General features: G+C 36.7%; 1 protein-coding gene across 4 annotated transcripts in view; it reads left to right on the top strand.

Annotated features, from left to right (window-relative positions):
- Positions 1–18,803, top strand: part of ncam2 (neural cell adhesion molecule 2) — a 269,337-nt gene that overhangs the window by 217,549 nt on the left and 32,985 nt on the right. For all 4 annotated transcript variants that reach the window (XM_055214609.2, XM_055214608.2, XM_055214610.2 and 1 more), the window contains exons 9-14: positions 475–625; positions 3,465–3,652; positions 5,784–5,880; positions 13,514–13,687; positions 14,740–14,859; positions 15,025–15,146. In XM_055214609.2, coding sequence (XP_055070584.1) covers positions 475–625; positions 3,465–3,652; positions 5,784–5,880; positions 13,514–13,687; positions 14,740–14,859; positions 15,025–15,146 — 852 coding nt within the window. The remainder of the gene's footprint in view (positions 1–474; positions 626–3,464; positions 3,653–5,783; positions 5,881–13,513; positions 13,688–14,739; positions 14,860–15,024; positions 15,147–18,803) is intronic.

Genomic DNA, 18,803 nt, shown 5'->3' with positions numbered 1-18,803 from the left:
CACACTTGTAGCCAATCAGCAGTAAGGGGCGTGTCTACTAACCAACAACGTTGCCTGAGTTGCGTATGTGTCTATCAAAAGAAGGTCCAGATTCTATTGGGGTAGGGGCGTGTTTATTTAGGTGATTTCAAATGTCAACATTGGCTTTTAGAGATCATGCACCCCGCCTTTAACTATGGCTCCAAAACATGAAGTAGTTTCGCTAGGTGTGCAGGAAGTTACAGTAGATATGGCTCTTTATGTGTTATGTCACATCAAACGCATATAATTTGATCTTAAGGTGTGTTAGGAGCCGAAACCCGTTTGTGCAGCCTTCCCTTCTTTTAATCCTAAAAAAATCTCTTTTGTTTTAATGAGTTATTTCCTGCTACTGTATAGGTCAAATGACTTCATAGGTAATTATGTGACTAATATCAAGTCTTAAGATAAAGTTTATATGCTGTTGAAATAAATGCATGTGGCGATGTTTTTCAGAGTCCAGACGGCCGTGTGGAGGTACGTGGGCGTTATGGTGAATCCATGCTGACTATTGTGGGGGTCAGACTGTCCGACTGGGGACGTTTTGACTGTGAGGCTCTCAGCAGGATCGGTGGGCATCAGAAGAGCATGTTCCTGGATATTGAGTGTAAGTGCCTCTGCCACCAGGTTCCAAGTACCAAGCACAGTTCCAATATTGTTTATCATATGAAAGGAAAGAAAAAAATCGGTCAAATCAAACAAGCTATTAAATTTATATGCTAGCCATACAATATGCAAAATTACTAATGTGTGACACACGAGGGACAATCTTCCGAACTCTCTGATGAAGTCAATACGGAAGTGATTTAATCTGCAATTCATCAACTGGGCCCTAGAGGCTGGCTCCAAAAGGGAGTCAATTCCCATAGACCTCCATGTTAAAATGGCCATTTTTAGAGCAGAAAATAATATGTTTACAGCCTGGTACAAAAATAGTTTTGGGTCTGTACAGCTAATTTTACCCTTCATGACAACTGTGAGGGGGTGAATTTTTTTGTAACTCATTCGTTTAAATGATATTAAGCCTTAAAGTTCTGCATAATTAAGGGCGTGATGAACAGCCACTACTGTCACTAGAGATGAGCTAGGGGGTGTGGTTTCAGCAACCAGTAATTCATGTCATGCACCTATGTTGGCAACTGCCTAATTTGGTCAGCTACTATTATATGTTTATAATACACTGCTTAGTATTTGCTGTTGTTTTCCAGTACAAATTAAAAAAAAAATCTTAAATTAAGATAAAGTAAATAGTTTACATCAGTGGTCTCAAACTCCCGGCCCGCGGCCATTTGCGACCCGTCCTCCCCCTCTCTATGGCCCTCATGGGCTGTCAAAAATATAACATAATCCGGCCCGCAGAAAGATTTTTATTTACTCCGTTTCATATTTGTTTGATTATTGATGTTAACGTTTAAGGGTGTGTAAAAATGTGAGTTAAACGTGAGTCAAAGTACTTCTTTCCCAAGCGCTCAGGAGGTTGCGCGTCTTCCATTGCTACGCAACCATGAGCTGCGCTCTCCATGACGGCAAGGATGGCAAAATGCATGATCGATTTTAATTGATCATCTGCACCTCACGTCAATCATATCATTGTCTCCATGCGATCAGGTAATCTGGTCAGGACTAGGCAGTGTTCATCCAGAGGAGATCTGTTACGCTCTAGGGGTTACTCAGCTGTCACTCAAAGAGCTGCAGCGGGGTTAGTTCATGCCAAGTCACAGTTTCATTGGAGACACCTCATATAGGGTGAGAGAGGTGAAGATGTAATGCAACACAACACATATTGAACTACGAATAAGAATAAGAGCCATCAGGTGCCCAGGTTAGGAAAAGAGGTAAGATGAGGAGAAATGTGGAAAAGATAAAAGTATGCAGCTCACTTGTCTCAATATAAGTAGCTATTGTATGAAGTATGTATATCATTATGTTGCTTGCTATGCAGTTACAGATCAGTAGCCTAATATACATTTTTTACAGAAGTGGAACATAACCAAGTCAAGTCTGTGACTTAAAAAAATCAAAACCAAGTTCACCTTGACCCTGATCTTGACCTTGACACTGCCTGGTTGCAAAACATGTATAATAGTTAATCAATGTATTCCAGAATTGAACTTGTTAGTTTAGTGCAATGTTTTAAAATAAAGTTATTTAAGATCAGGTAAAAAAGGTTTAAAATAATATATGGCTATCTATCTATCTATCTATCTATCTATCTATCTATCTATCTATCTATCTATCTATCTATCTATCTATCTATCTATCTATCTATCTATCTATCTATCTATCTATCTATCTATCTATCTATATCTATATCTATCTATCTATCTATCTATCTATCTATATATATATATATATATATATATATATATATATATATATATATATATATATATATATATATAGATAGATAGATAGATAGATGTTTACATATTTTATATTATATACATAGATATTAAAAAATAAATACTTTCTTAAATCTATACATGTATGTGTGTATTTATGTATACATAATAATCACACACAATAAACACACAAATATATTTTGCAAACACTTTTATTTTGTATACAATTTATCACGATTTTTTTATGTTAAATTGCTCTGCGGCCCCTGATAAAATGTCAATCTCAGAAATGTCCCCAAGCCAATTTCAGTTTGAGACCCCTTTACATAATCGAAGCAATCCTCACTTCATTACCATATGTGATCTGTGAAGTTTTATTTGCTGTCATATCACAAAACTCATCTAAAAAGCACCATCAGATCACATTATCAGCATTTAAGGATATCCAATATTGGTTTGGCATGGGATTGGATTTGAACAAATGGCGCACTGTAGTAGATACTGTATATACAGATATATATATATAAAGTACCTCATTATATGGTGCACTGGAACGGACCATCTAGCAGGTTTGCTAATATACCCGTTCATCCAGTCTCCATCCGTCACCAATCTGACACTATGGGTGCATCAATCTCTTTAATGGAAAAAAATGGTGTGATTGTCTGTATGCTGGTCTGTCATTGTATGTGTGGGTGTAAGACTGAGAAATCGCATATAATGCAGCATTTCCCCATACCGCTCTCACTCTCACACTCTGTGACTCCCTTATTGCGTTTTTCTTACATACTGCCAAATGAAATCATCTACCGCCCACTGAGTATGCAGTGGGAGAACATGGGCTGTGGTTTGCGCAGGTTGTTTTGAAATATTTAAGCCAACCTGCAATAAGTGGCCGTGCCTTAGATTCTGTTTGATTTGGAGCCCATTTTCCCCAGGTGCGAGCACGCTTGTGTGATGAAGTCCTTGGTTAGCGTGAGTGTGCGTGCACACTAGAATTTAATTTAGGTTTCGGGCAGCTAATCTTGAATGAGGTTTTGATGGATGACTGTTAGCAAAGCTCTATGTGCCGTTATTGAGTATTTCTGTACCGTTCTCTCACAGATGCACCAAAGTTCCAGACCAACCACACTATATTTTTCTCGTGGGAGGGAAACCCGGTCAACATAAGCTGTGATGTAATGTCCAACCCTCCGGCCACCATGCTGTGGAGACGGGACAAGCTGACCATACCCAGTGAGGGCGCAGGAAACATGCGCGTATACAGCGCCCCCGGCAGGTCACTTCTTGAGGTACCCAGTATACAGTGTTTAACCAATAAGACCAAAATTGATAAAGACAGAGCATGGTGCCACTCAGTGGCGGCTCATGACTGTTCATCCGATGGGCGCAAATTCAAAGTAAGTGTTCGGAGTGTCATATGTGTTTTCAAAATATGTGTTTGTTGCGTCATGTAAACCATGGGCATCACGTGTTTTGTCAAAATAAGTGCCTGCTGCACACGCGTCAAAACCATTTGTAATAAAAGAGACGCTCACGTTCACAAAATACACGCAAGACACTCCCTTAAAACTAAACTCTGATTACACATGAGATTATGCAAGTATCTGGCAAATGCGAGTGTCTCTTTTATCATAAACCCTTCAGACATGCAGACATGACACGTGATGCACATAGATTGACTCGACGTGCCAAACACATATTATGAAATTACGAACCACACACGACGGGCTACATACATATTGTGACGAACTTCGCCCTCGAAAAAAGAAGTCACCAGCCGCCACTACACATAAATTAATAATTTACCCAAAAATGAACACGCAGTCATCATTTACTCCCCCTAATATTGTTCCACACATGTATTAACTTCATGCAATTATAGTGAACAGAGTCTGGAGATTTCAAGAATGCATAAGCATTATGAATGTAGTCCATATGGCTTGTGCAGTATAAGCTTTGTTGATCGTTCATACAACTCCTTCGTACGATAACTTTGATAGATTCACGTGTCATGCGATAACTTTGATAGATTTTGATCTTATACAATAGCTTAGGTCAGAAATTAAGTCATTTTTCACTGACAATCTTTCTCATTGGAGAACCGCTGTGACCGCTTCACTGAGTCACTAAGTTGAACTCAAGAACTGGTTCAGTTTGATATGGGAATTAATCATACAAACCACTTTTGTGAACACACAAATAACGATCTGACATAAAATGAACGCTTTCTTGAATGACATCCAGTTAAACTATGAAACTATGATATGATATTGAATGCAATAACGCAACGTCAATCTTACTTGTTTGTAGTTTTTATTTAATGACCTCATGGGAAATTAAGATGACACAATAACACTTATTTTCATTGGAAACGCTTAAGGCACGAGTCAAAAGAACATAATGTGCACACATACAGTATTGTGCTAAAGTCTTAGGCCACCTGCAGTTTTGTTGTTTTAGCGAAGTTTTAATGTTCATCCATATTTATTTTTCACTCTTTTTATTAAGATACAAACAGAAAATACACAAAATATGTACACAAAGTTGAAAACAAAACAATTTTCAGAACTTAATGTCTTCTTTGGGCATCACTCAGTATTTAGTGTGACCTCTCTGGGCACGAAACACATATTTTTTGAGACTGAAGTCCTGAAGTAATCCAATTAGAATTAAAAATTAGTGTTTAATTTTATTTAGGTTTAAAGGTGCAGTGTGTAATTTTTAGAAGGATCTCTTGAAAGAAATGCAAACAAATATACAAAACTATATTATCAGTGGTGTATAAAGACCTTTTATAATGAACCGTTATGTTTTTATAACCTTAGAATGAGACTTTTTTATCTACATACACCGAGGGTCCCCTTACATGGAGGTCGCCATTTTGTGGCACCATGTTTCTACAAAAGCCCTTAACGGACAAACTTTTTTACTAAGTTGTCTCTGACGATGAAATGTTTGTCTGGTGGTGGCTATCGTAGCTTTTTTATGCGTTTTAAAAGCGAGGGTTGGGCAGTGGGCTGAGCCGTTGGTTGCAATTTGCAACTTCACCACTAGATGCCACTAAAATTTACACACTGCACCTTTAAGAGATCCTGCAGTTGCCTGTTATTGCTCAAGTGGAAGGGTACCCTAAATACTTTACACTTTAGCTTATATTTTATACTGTTTTTAATACTACATACACATTTTCTGTATTGTCTGGTTGTATTTTAATAAAGAGACTGAGAAATAATTATATATGATCACTATACAATTGCAAAAACAACAAATCTAAAGGTAGCATGGAGGATACCTTAAGATTTTTGCACAGAACTGCACAGAAAGACAATAGTTCATAATATAAAATGTGTCAAATCATGTAAAACGCATCCTAAAAAAATTGTTTCATGCAGCATGACACATATATTCTTTTGTCTCCAGGTTACTCCCATGTCGGATAGAGATTTTGGTCGTTACAACTGCACAGCCAGAAACAACATTGGCATGCGCTTTCAAGAGTTTATCTTGGCACAGGCAGGTAAGTTTGTACTGCAGGTGGCAGGTTCAACTAAACTTTTTGACCTTTAGGTTAAGTAACTTTTATGGTGGTGTAGCAACGAATATGCTGTTATGGCAAGTTTGGATTTGTGATAACATATTAGTCATGCGATTGATATGGTGATGTTTTATGTTTCGCAGTAGGAATACAGGTGTGGTCATTTTTGTGTTAAAATACTTTTCTTTTCCTGTTTAATATGCAGACAATAAGTAGGTTATTTATATTGTTGGTGGACTTCCTTAAGAGTGTAAACACTGTAAACATACAGTAGTTTGAGCAGTTTTACTTGTCACCCATTCCTTAACCAATATTGTGAGTTTGTGGGTTGGATGATAGCTGTGGGCGGAGCTACTTTTTTTATTCCACCTGGTGCCACAGTAATTACATACTTCATCATTAAGGCTTGCTTGGTTGGTTTTGTAACCACATTGGAAATCCCAGCCAGCCTCGCTCTCTTGTAAAGCCCATTCACGTACAAGTAATCTCCTCGCAGAGCTTCTCAGATATTAATGACTTTCGTATCAGACTGAACGCCAGTTAACACACGCTGAGCTTTCAAGGAAACAGACTCAAAATGTTTACTCAAAAAGTTACTCAAGCTTTGACGAGCCAAAGGGCTTACAAAAGAAGACAGATTGCTTAAATCATCACGATTGTTATCTATTATTGCTATATTGTGTAAGTCGTATTGCTAGAGTGTTTGTCACATACCAGAATAAGACACAAGTATGGATGAAATTACAGCTTGCAAACAAACACTCCACGGGATTCTTGTTGCATCCTGGAAGAGCGCTGTGGTTGGTGTCATTTATTCAGAAAACATGTTTTCCATATCCCACTTTTCCTCGCCACTAACATGCACAAGACTGCTGTTGTACTGTAGTAACTACACTTTTTCACTTTCGAAGTGCATTCGGTACAGAAATACTCCGTCACACGTCCAACTACTTTCTTAAACATTGTTAATAAGTCAGAATGCATGAAATAGCTTTAACCACCCCCCTACTAAAATACTTCAACAATGATTTGATGATTTGATGTTTGTGTTTGCATAATATATGTGTATGTGTACTGTGTGTATATTATGTATATATGAACACACACATACATGTATGAATTTAAGAAAAATGTTATTTTGGTATATTTTTATTTATATTTAATATATGAAAATATAAATAAATACACATGTAATTGTTTCTTAAATACAAACATTAATGCATATTTATACATTAATAAAATAATTACATCCATAAATTATGCAAAAAAAAAAATTTGTATGCGATTAATCGCAATTAATGATGTAAGCGGTATATAAACGAATAAGGAGATTAAATGTGTTCCACCGGTTGGTCAGGCATCGACTAGGCATCACGTTGAACGGGGGCCAGTAGATCAGAGGTGTGTTGACCTCCACGGCAGCCAGAACTAGGTCTGTTTGTTTCAATGTCATCGGGTTCGAGGATGAGACAGAGAGAGAGAATCAAAATCCTATTAGCGTAGGAGCCGTTCGCATGTAATGCAAGTGTCACAAGTTTTTTTACATTGTAGATGCTTTTATCCAAAGTCACTTACAATGCATAACACGGTACATGTTTTTATTAGGGCTGTGACAAGATTAATCGAATAAAAAATAAAAGTGATTTTTGACATAAAATATGAGTGTGTGCTGTGTGTAATTATTATGTACATATAATACACACACATTCATGTATGTATTTAAGAAACATTTACATTTGTGTATATATATTTATTTAAATTTTTATATATTCTATATTATATATAAATTAAAAAAATTAATATATAAAAATAAAAAATCTGACATGAATATATGTACAGTATTGTTCAAAATAATAGCAGTACAATGTGACTAACCAGAATAATCAAGGTTTTTAGTATATTTTTTTATTGCTACGTGGCAAACAAGTTACCAGTAGGTTCAGTAGATTCTCAGAAAACAAATGAGACCCAGCATTCATGATATGCACGCTCTTGGGGCTGTGCAATTGGGCAATTAGTTGAAATAGTTGAAAGGGGTGTGTTCAAAAAAATAGCAGTGTGGCATTCAATCACTGAGGTCATCAATTTTGTGAAGAAACAGGTGTGAATCAGTTGGCCCCTATTTAAGGATGAAGCCAACACTTGTTGAACATGCATTTGAAAGCTGAGAAAATGGGTCGTTCAAGACATTGTTCAGAAGAACAGCGTACTTTGATTAAAAAGTTGATTGGAGAGGGGAAAACCTATAAAGAGGTGCAAAAAATGATAGGCTGTTCAGCTAAAATGATCTCCAATGCCTTAAAATGGAGAGCAAAACCAGAGAGACGTGGAAGAAAACGGAAGACAACCATCAAAATGGATAGAAGAATAACCAGAATGGCAAAGGCTCAGCCAATGATCACCTCCAGGATGATCAAAGACAGTGTGGATTTACCTGTAAGTACTGTGACAGTTAGAAGACGTCTGTGTGAAGCTAATCTATTTTCAAGAATCCCCCGCAAAGTCCCTCTGTTAAAAAAAAGGCATGTGCAGAAGAGGTTACAATTTGCCAAAGAACACATCAACTGGCCTAAAAAGAAATGGAGGAACATTTTGTGGACTGATGAGAGTAAAATTGTTCTTTTTGGGTCCAAGGGCCACAGGCAGTTTGTGAGACGACCCCCAAACTCTGAATTCAAGCCACAGTACACAGTGAAGACAGTGAAGCATGCATCATGATATGGGCAGGTTTCTCCTACTTTGGTGTTGGGCCTATTTATCGCATACCAGGGATCATGGATCAGTTTGCATATGTTAAAATACTTGAAGAGGTCATGTTGCCCTATGCCAGTGTTCTTCATTGCGCGGCTCGCGAACCGCATGCTGCTCTGCAAGCTTTAATTTGTGGCTCGCATGGCAGTAAATAATACAGTGATATGATCATTGAGAAATGCGCTTTTACTGTCTTTTCTGCTCCGGACACTAACTTTGTTAGAAAACATACCTATTAGATCAAGATGCACGTCAATAAGAGTGATCAATCGCATGCAGCGCTTGTACAGAGCGATCGTCATATTACATCAAAGTACCGTGAGATCAGACTGCTTGTTATGCTTTCGAATTGCTCTCGCGGCACAAATGTCACTCGCCAACCGTTCTGTGCAGGGCCGCATGAAATTACGAGAAAGGTGGCCCCCTGGTGGTTTGGGGAGCACTGCATAAGCATATTATAAGAATGCTTAGCATTAAAATCCTGTTTTTGTCATTAAGGGAAATCATCCTGTCTCAGTTACAAATTTGACTGGTAAATGATAAAGAATGATTTGCCCTTGTATTTATTGCATTGCAACAGATTGACAGATTGATAACCAGCTATTTATCACTGGATGTAACTTTTGATACTTTGCGGTAAAGGCGGCTCTTCTATTGACCCTGACCTATTAGTGGGGCTCTCATGAAAAAAATAGTGAAGACCACTGCCCTATGCTGAAGAGGACATGCCCTTGAAATGGTTGTTTCAACAAGACAATGACCCAAAACACACTAGTAAACGGGCAAAGTCTTGGTTCCAAACCAACAAAATTAATGTTATGGAGTGGCCAGCCCAATCTCCAGACCTTAATCCAATTGAGAACTTGTGGGGTGATATCAAAAATGCTGTTTCTGAAGCAAAACCAAGAAATGTGAATGAATTGTGGAATGTTGTTAAAGAATCATGGAGTGGAATAACAGCTGAGAGGTGCCACAAGTTGGTTGACTCCATGCCACACAGATGTCAAGCAGTTTTAAAAACGGTGGTCATACAACTAAATATTAGTTTAGTGATTCACAGGATTGCTAAATCCCAGAAAAAAAAAGTTTGTAAAAAATAGTTTTGAGTTTGTACAGTCAAAGGTAGACTGCTATTTTTTTGAACACACCCCTTTCAACTAATTGCCCAATTGCACAGCCTTAAGAGCGTGCATATCATGAATGCTGGGTCTTGTTTGTTTTCTGAGAATCTACTGAACCTACTGGTAACTTGTTTACCACGTAGCAATAAAAAATATACTAAAAACCTTGATTATTCTGGTTAGTCACATTGTACTGCTATTATTTTGAACAATACTGTATGTGTGTGTGGTTAAATATACACAATAATTACACACAGTACACACACATATATTATGAAAAAAATAACTTTTATTTTGTATGCGATCAATCGCGATTAATCTTTTCCGAGCCCTAGTTTTTATCAGTACAGTATGTGTGTTATGGGGCTCGAACCCATGACCACATGATTCTCTACCAATCATGCTACAGGAACACATATATTTTACAACATACCAACATCAGACAGTTTTGTCGATAGATTTCTAAAGCTGACCAGAATAAGGTTTATTGTGTTGGTAAGTGTGTAGGTGGCTTGGATATAATCTTTCTCTCCTATGTCACACTAACAGACAAAGGTCGCTGTGAATTATAACACTATCATCTTGTTTCTGTTGGTCTTAATGTCTCCTCCCATAGATTTCGTAGTCTCTGTCTCACCCACTCACTTTCTCTTCCTCTCTGTGGTACATTCTGTCCATGATCCTCTATAAAGCACACCTAATTTGTTTCCCTACCAAATTTTGTTTTCCTGTTGCCTCACCTTGTTTCGCTCCCTATTTCTGTCTCAATCAGCTTACACGAAGAGCCGGGTGCTTGTTATTCATAGCAGGGTGTGTTCTCTCTCACTTGGCTGGGCAAAACACCAAAGTAGGAGAGATGGCAGAGGATGTATGAAACCTTCCTTGCTACCTCCATGATGAGAAGATTAAACAGGGTGCAACATGTTTTTGTATAAAATTGGCGGTATTATATTTTTTGTTACATCAAGATAATGTGCTAATATTCGCACTTGTTATGAGTAAGCCAGCATGGAACATACGGATGCAAATATTTCTGCATGTTCCCAGCCACAGCCATTCAAATCATCTACACATCATTGTTTACGGATTAATTGCAATAACCGTTGTGTAGTTCCTAAATGATGATTAATCATTTCAATAAATCTCTACGCAGCTGTTTCTAGAGTTTTTTTTGTTTTTCAGGTGAATATATTGCAATAACTCCTTAGGACACATTTTGCCTTATTAAAATGCACCACAGGGCATTTTGCGGATTATCCCCCACAATCAGCCCAGAAAGTATGAAATTTGAAATATGCATATGTGGGCTTTGTTATGAGCTGTCTGTAAGCAGCACTCTTTAAAACTTTGTTTGGCTTTCACATTGTTTAAACAAAACTGAAGTAGAGCAATTAGATTCAAATTAGGTCACCAAAATACTGCTTTATAGACAGTGTGATATACACCACAACAGATGTCCTGCAATGATGCAGAGGAACATGATAGATCCTCATAATTTCACCAAAACAGCTGCTCATTTTCTTCATATTTTATATTGTACGTTTAACATCTCTGCCTTTATGTACATTTAAGTTTATGCATTTGGCATACTTTATCCAAAGCTACTTTATCCTAGCATTACAAGGTACAGTATACAAATCATATACCTTTAATGGCATTAACTCAAATTTTTGAAGGTCCTTTGATTAAAAACTATGCAATGGTTTACATGTCATTGAAGGTTTAAATATGCTGTTCTAAAAAACATTAGTGAATTTTTACTTCAACTGCACCAGTGTCGTCTGTCATTTCAAATACGCAAGCACTTTAAATTCTAATAGATTTGATTTGGCTGTCAATGGTTTATTGTTCATTACAAAAGTGATCCCAACAATATCGTTTCTTGAATCATTATTATTAAAGTCATGGTGTGAACTCCGCTATTCTCTTTAATTCAATTCGATTTTATTTATATAGCGCTTTTCACAATTGGTAATTGTTTCACAGCAGCTTTACATTAATAAAAGCAGGGGAAAACACAGAAAAATCGACAGACAACATAAGTAGCAAAATACAGCGGCTATGACTATGACTAAACTACAAGCGAGCGTATTAATAATGTAATGTATAGAAGAGGGTGCTAAGTTAAGAAAATGTCGGCTGACTCCCTGGGGTTGAAAAAACCCCTAGGAGAAAAACCTCACGATTTTTTAAGCCCAGGAGGAAAAAAGGAGGAAAAAAGTCCCAGGAGGGAAAAAACCTGGTGGATTATTATATATATATATTGGCTTCCAGACAGGCTAGCTACTGCGGCATTAGTATATTACCCAGACAAATTATGTGAATGCTTTGTTAAAGAGAGATAAGTTGATAAATCATTCCAGAGCTTAGGGGCTACCACCTACCACCTTTAGGCACTTTTGATACTCTATAGGATACTTAAGACACTAGAATTTTGCAACCGCAGTGGACGTGAATGCATTGTATTCTAATATTAATTCTTTAAGTATGAGGGTGCTAGACCATTTAAGGCTTAATATCTTTTTTTTACAACTTTTTTAAGTTGTAAAATAAATCTTTGGTGTCCCCAGAGTACATAAATGAAGTTCTATCTTAAAATTCTATATAGATAATTTATTATAGCATGTTAAAATTGCCACTTTTTAGGTGTGCCAATTTGGGTGTCCTTTAAAATGCAAATGAGCTGATCTCTGCACTAAATGCCAGTGCTGTGGTTGGATAGTGCAGATTAACTCTTTCGCCGCCAGTGTTTTTTTTAAAAAGTTGCCAGCCAGCGTTTTTCATGATTTTCACAAAAGTTTAATGCCTTCCAGAAAATGTTCTTCTTCAAATATATAAACATACAATATAACAAATGAAAGAACAGACCCTCTGCTTTAAAAAAAAAAAAGTTTCATCCTACCTTCAGTAGTTCTTTGTAACCAGCTTTTGAATATGGGTAGGTTTCTGCAAAAACACCACATTTTGAGCAAAAAGCAGAGATAATTCCATTTTTGTGACGGACTTTTCATACAGATCCCATTCAGAGCGATCTTTAAAACAGACACGAACATGCAGCAGCTTGCCATAGGGCAATACTTCCGGGTTTAAAAAGTTGCGGAAGGGTGCCACCTAGTGGATAATAGCGGTATTGCGGAAAGATGGAAATACTCGTCATTGGCGGGGAAACGTTTTCTCTTGATTGACGGCGAAAGAGTTAAGGGGGTGTTATTATCCCCTTCTGACATCAAAAGGGGAGCCAAATTTCAATGACCTATTTTTTCACATGCTTGCAGAGAATAGTTTACCAAAACTACTGGGTTGATATTTTTCCACATTTTCTAGGTTTATAAAAGCACTTGGGACCCAATTATAGCACTTAAACATGGAAAAAGACAGATTTTCATGATATGTCCCCTATGTTATCATTATAGTCCATATTGAAAATGGCCTTAATGATTATTGTTATCAATCTGATCAATATTGTTATCAACTTATTTTATTGTTTATTCTATTTACTCAGTGCTTGTTTTTGACCATCATTTTACATCTTTTATATAAGATGTTGCAGTGCAGTCAGTGCAGTGCAAGTCTGTAATGCTAAGGGAGTTTGGTTTGTAAGATGCTGAAATCATCTCTAAAACTGTTTCCCCCCTTTCAGGAAGACACAGCCAACCCTTTTGAACCCCCTCAGAGTCTGTGGCATCAGCCTATAAATAAAGATATTTGTAACGCTCTCTTACCCCATCATTTCTCCTTCACAGATGTTCCCTCGAACCCTTATTCTGTGCGGCTAAATTCTGTGGCCCAGCGCGTGGCCACGGTTACCTTCATAAAACCAGATTCCCATGGCGGTGTACCCATCAGTCACTACCTCGTGAAGTATAAAGACATCGGTTCGCATGACTGGAAGGATGTGAAATCGCAGGGGACACAGAGTAAGTACAGAGGTTGTTCACTTTTTCATTTCATCAATGCTTGTGTTAAACCACCAAATGCATTATGGATTAAACAATAGTTTCTCCCTACAGATTAGCTGTTTGTAAGTCCGTATGTAGTTTATGGAGTAAATTATTCATTACCGATGCCCTGTTTTTGACTACAGCTCAATCTTTTCTTTCTTATTGTACATTATGCATGATACCAATGGTAGTGTAGACAACTTGGTGCATAACCGGAGTGTTTGCCAAGTTTCAAAATGTGTACTTTTTAAAATCAGTTAAGAAAAGATTAGAATCACAATCAGCATACCAAGTAGTTTGGTTTAAAGTTACATTGCACTGCATGCACACATTGTATTTTTTAATCTGATGTGGAAGTACAAAGTTTGTTTTTATTGTTTTGTTGAATGATTTAAGACCTGTTTCCGTAAGACAAAATTCTTTATAAACTTCTTGATCTTCAATGATTTTCCATAAACTTAATTTCCTTTGCAGTTGAGGTGTTTACATACACTAAAAGCTTTTAAATTTGGAATGTGCTGACCTGAACAAGTGTATACAGAGTTTATGATGAAATAATTTATTCTTGCAAAATAGTGTAACTGTCTTTCTCATGACACTTAGTCACACAAAACACATGACTGGAAAATAAAGTTGCTACAGGTGCCTTCAAGGACCAGAAGAAAAGTGTGAGGTGAGCTGTGGGATATTCAACTCGAGCACAGTCTGAATTTAAAGTGTTTTAAGATCTCATGGACCCGGAAGGGTCAGCAAAAAGTGTCTGGATAGATTGGATAAACAAGTTAGAGCACTTGAAGGACTGAGATCTAATTTACATATTGCTGAAAAAGTTGCGGCCAAAAGCAGGATTGGTGAACGCAATCATATTACATTTTGTACATAAATTAGGAGACCAGTTGGGACTCTCTCTCTCTCTCTCTCTCTCTCTCTCTCTCTCTCTCTCTCTCTCTCTCTCTCTCTCTCTCTCTCTCTTAATTTACATGCACAACAAAGATTTTATTCTCCCTCTCCCTTTCTGTCTCCCACAGCAATAGTTTTGCTCACAAACCTTGAGCCCAACACGACATATGAGTTGCGAGTAGCCGCGGTGAATGGAAAAGGTCAAGGGGAGTTCAGCCGCACAGAAAGCTTTCAGACCCTGCCCATCCGTGAGTCTCCTTTTCTCTGACCTTTACATAAGTGTGGCTTTAAAAAGATCTTTCAGCAGTTTAACTATGGCAATAAAAATGTGACACTGGCCATCAAAACTGAGTTAATTCATAGCATTTGTGTATAGATCATTCCTATGTTGTTCTCTTTCTTTTAATATTCAGGAGAGCCCAGTCCTCCATCGGTTCAGGGTCAGAGAGGGGTGGGGAAAGCGTACCGGTTGGGTCTGGTTAAGCAGGATGATGGAGGAATGCCCATCTTGGAGTACATTGTGAAATACAAAGCAGTAAGTCAGACTGCACAGACCAAAATTTTTATAGAAAATCATACATTTTCTTAGTTTGCCACTAAAAGAAATCCTATTGAAGAGAGATCTTAATTATTTTGACTTAAAATATCCAAGGCCATAAAAAAATCCGCTATAATATCTACACTCTAAAATTATTACTAGGTTATTTTTAACCCATCATTTGTTCAAAAAGGAACAAACCAACGCTATTTCATGGCAATTCGTACATATTTTCCAGGTGGCTAATTCGTATTATTTAGTACAACCACATTTGTACATTTTTGTTCGATTTGCCTTGACCCCGTGACGTTGGGGTTAAGGGTGGGGTTTCGTTATTGTTTTATGATAACCATACGTATTTGCACAATTAACTTTATACGAATTAGCTAACTCATAAAATGTGTACGAATTTTCGTGAGATCAGGCTTTGGGTTGTAATTTAACCCCCTATGTGGTGCAAATGCCTTTTGAGTGGGGGGGGGGTGAAAATGTGATGTACACATTCAAATTAATATAACGCTGGCATTTTTTCGGTCTAGAAGCCTAATTGTGGTCTTGTTTTAAAAAGAGGGTTTTAGGGTTTTTCATAGAAGTGTCTAGAGGTGAAAATCTTAAAAAAAAAGTTATAGCAGTTTAATTTTATTTTAAGAAAGAACTATATGTCAATAGCATATTATTTTATAAATAAAATTATAAAAATGTAAATATTTCACAAAAGTAATAGTCACAAAGTAGATCCAAATTGCACAAATGTCACAGTTTTAGTGGTTTTACCAACAACGGCCACTAGGTGTCAACGGTTTGCTGCATACTCTTGTCACAAATTAATAAATTACTGTCACTGCATTATTATTAATGCAAAAAGGTTTTGAAATATGAAAACTACATTCTTAGAGCTTTCCAATGATACATACAGTAATTTGTCAACATTTCTGAAGATTTATAATAGGATATAGTGTTATGAATAAAAAATCTGGCATTTCTGGCATTTTAGAAAATGGCTCTCACTATGTTATTCCTTTACCAAAAAGGTGATGATAATTGAAAAAGTACACTCTTAGAGCTTTCAAACAATGTATATAGTGTGTCATGACTGGATAAGAATTCACATGCAAAACACTGAAGTAAACGTAGGTGTCCCGCTGACGGGACAGTGAAATTTAGCAGAATATAAATGTTTTGAGGCACACACTCTTCTTAAATAAATCAATTACTCTCTCTACATGATTTATTTTATAAAACACTGTTGAAATGTGTATTCTAGAGGCTTACACATTTCCAATGATACATAGTTTGTCATGATAGATAAACATTTACATGCAAAATATTGAAGTAAACTCAGGTGTCCCGCTCATAGGACAGCGCCACTTGTGGGGTTTTAAGCTATGCTTTGTTGTTTCAACATAAAATGTTGGGTTGCTTTAATCCATTGTTGGGTCAAATATAATTTAACCTATAGCCTGGGTTCATCTCTTTTTAAATGAACAACACAGCATTTTTTAGATTGTAAACAGAGACATTATGCCACTTGAAAAAAAATTAGATAAATCATTTTTATAATAACGTTTGCATAAATTGAAATGAATAGAAATGAGATCTGAAGATAACCAAGTCTTGGGTTCTGCTTACCGGAAATGTTTTCAGAACAAGGATAAACAACATTAGAGAATCCTTCCCTAGTGAGAGTGTGTGGATTAAACTATATCTTTTACAGCACCACTATTTTCATATAGCAAATGTCATCTATTCCTGTGTTTATATTGAAATAAGTAAAAAAGGGGAGCGTTTCTGTAGGCAATTTCCAGCGAAACAACATTGTAAAATTGAACTTATTCATTAGCTACCTGGAAAAACATGTACAGTACCATGTGGTTTTGTCGTTTATATTTGTGGAATGTGAGAGGGAGTTATAGTGGTAAACATTCAGAGAAGAACAGGCGACAATGTTGATAATGAGCAGTGAATATATGTCTCCTTTCAGCATCCGCCTCTTAAGCATGCACCAGCTGCTCGTGAAAAAATGGTTGAGTAACTTACATGAGATGCTGTTATTCTTCTTCCGTGTTCATATCAACAGTTGTGTGGAACTGAAGATGCTGTGGGTGTGAGAAGGCGGTTTGTCACATATCAGATGATCTGACCTTCTATTTCGAAAGTCACCTGTCATTTTAACATAACTGATGTTGTTATCAATGTATTCTTCATTTGAAAAATGTTGCCTGTTTGAACTTTTCCATGTGAACCAGGATCATACCAATGCATTCATTCCTTTCTATAACCTCTCACATTTCAAAAGAAAGAAATAATTTGTATTGAGAAGGGATGAGGAGAGGGACGAAGAACAAGTTTGGGCAGGCTCACTGTTAAAATGAGTTTTGGCAAGTAGAGTATTTGTTTTTTAAAAATTTCAATAGCACTTCGACTTGCGTAAAAGCTTTTATCGCACAACGATCTTTTTTGATAATTGCATTCCTATGTGTGGAGGCCCTTTATGGTTTTGTAGGTTAGTAGTTGGATTTACAGGTTAGCAGTAAACTCAGTCAAGATTTTGTGGGTGATCTTAGATTACAGCATGTAATTTACCCCATTAGTAAAAAAAAAACAAATTACAGCATACTGTTTTTGTAACAACAGTGCACCTCTAAAGTTTAGGGGTGCGCGGGACAAAACTAACGCGGGGTGAGTTGTTACCCGGACTGTTTACATTGTTGCACAAGGTTGAGCATTTTATTTTTCCAGTATTTTTTTCATGCTGCCAAAAGACGATCTCCCGCACATTATTGGAAATGTATAATGTTTTTCCAGAGAGTTATTAATGAACAAATGTTTTGGTGGTTTGTAAGTACATTTTTTCATCATATGTTTTTAAGATACCAAAATCCAATTCTATGTCATATGAATCAGTGTCTTGTTGACTAAAACATAGCATCGTTTTGAAATATGTCTGCAGCTCTTAGCAACTTTTTTGGTGGGCTTGAAAATATTTTGACATAGCGAGATTAATTGTAACGCTGTGTTACAACTAACCCCTTAGCACTTACGATATGAAAACAGCTAACGTTAGTGTAATTCTTGCCGTTGTTTTAAATAGGATACGCACGAATGATCGCTGGCTGCCAACAAAATAAATGTGCCTGTCTTATCAAAAATCGTGTGTCAAATTTATTTTTGTTCATATCTTTAATATTGATTAAATAAGGTCACTTCAAAGATTGAAATAATGAAATGAATGGCCAAAATCAGACTTTGATGCTCATTATCTGAAAATTTGATTTTGAAACTGTTATATGATTATTACAAACTGGGTCACATATAAATATTTTTGTCATAATTGTGCTGCTTTTTCTCACATATTTAGACATTTGCATCAATTTATAATTGATATTGTTAGAAAAGGGCTGGATGAATGAATACAGTCTGGATACCTGTCTATTATAGACAGATAAATAAACAATATCAACTTCAAGTATATAGACAAAATAGTATTGAAATATTTGCCTGCCAACTTAATTTTTAGCAAGTGTTACAACTAACCCCCTGCCTGTTACAATTAACCCCACTTATGGGGTTAGTTGTAACGTTTGCACTTCTACTGTCACGTTTGGTGTAATTGTCCAAGAATGACCAAGTACACGAAACAAACTTCAAATGTTC

This window comes from Misgurnus anguillicaudatus, chromosome 17 (assembly GCF_027580225.2).
Source record: "Misgurnus anguillicaudatus chromosome 17, ASM2758022v2, whole genome shotgun sequence".
NCBI lineage: Eukaryota > Metazoa > Chordata > Actinopteri > Cypriniformes > Cobitidae > Misgurnus > Misgurnus anguillicaudatus.
This window is presented reverse-complemented; position numbering and strand designations above follow the sequence as displayed.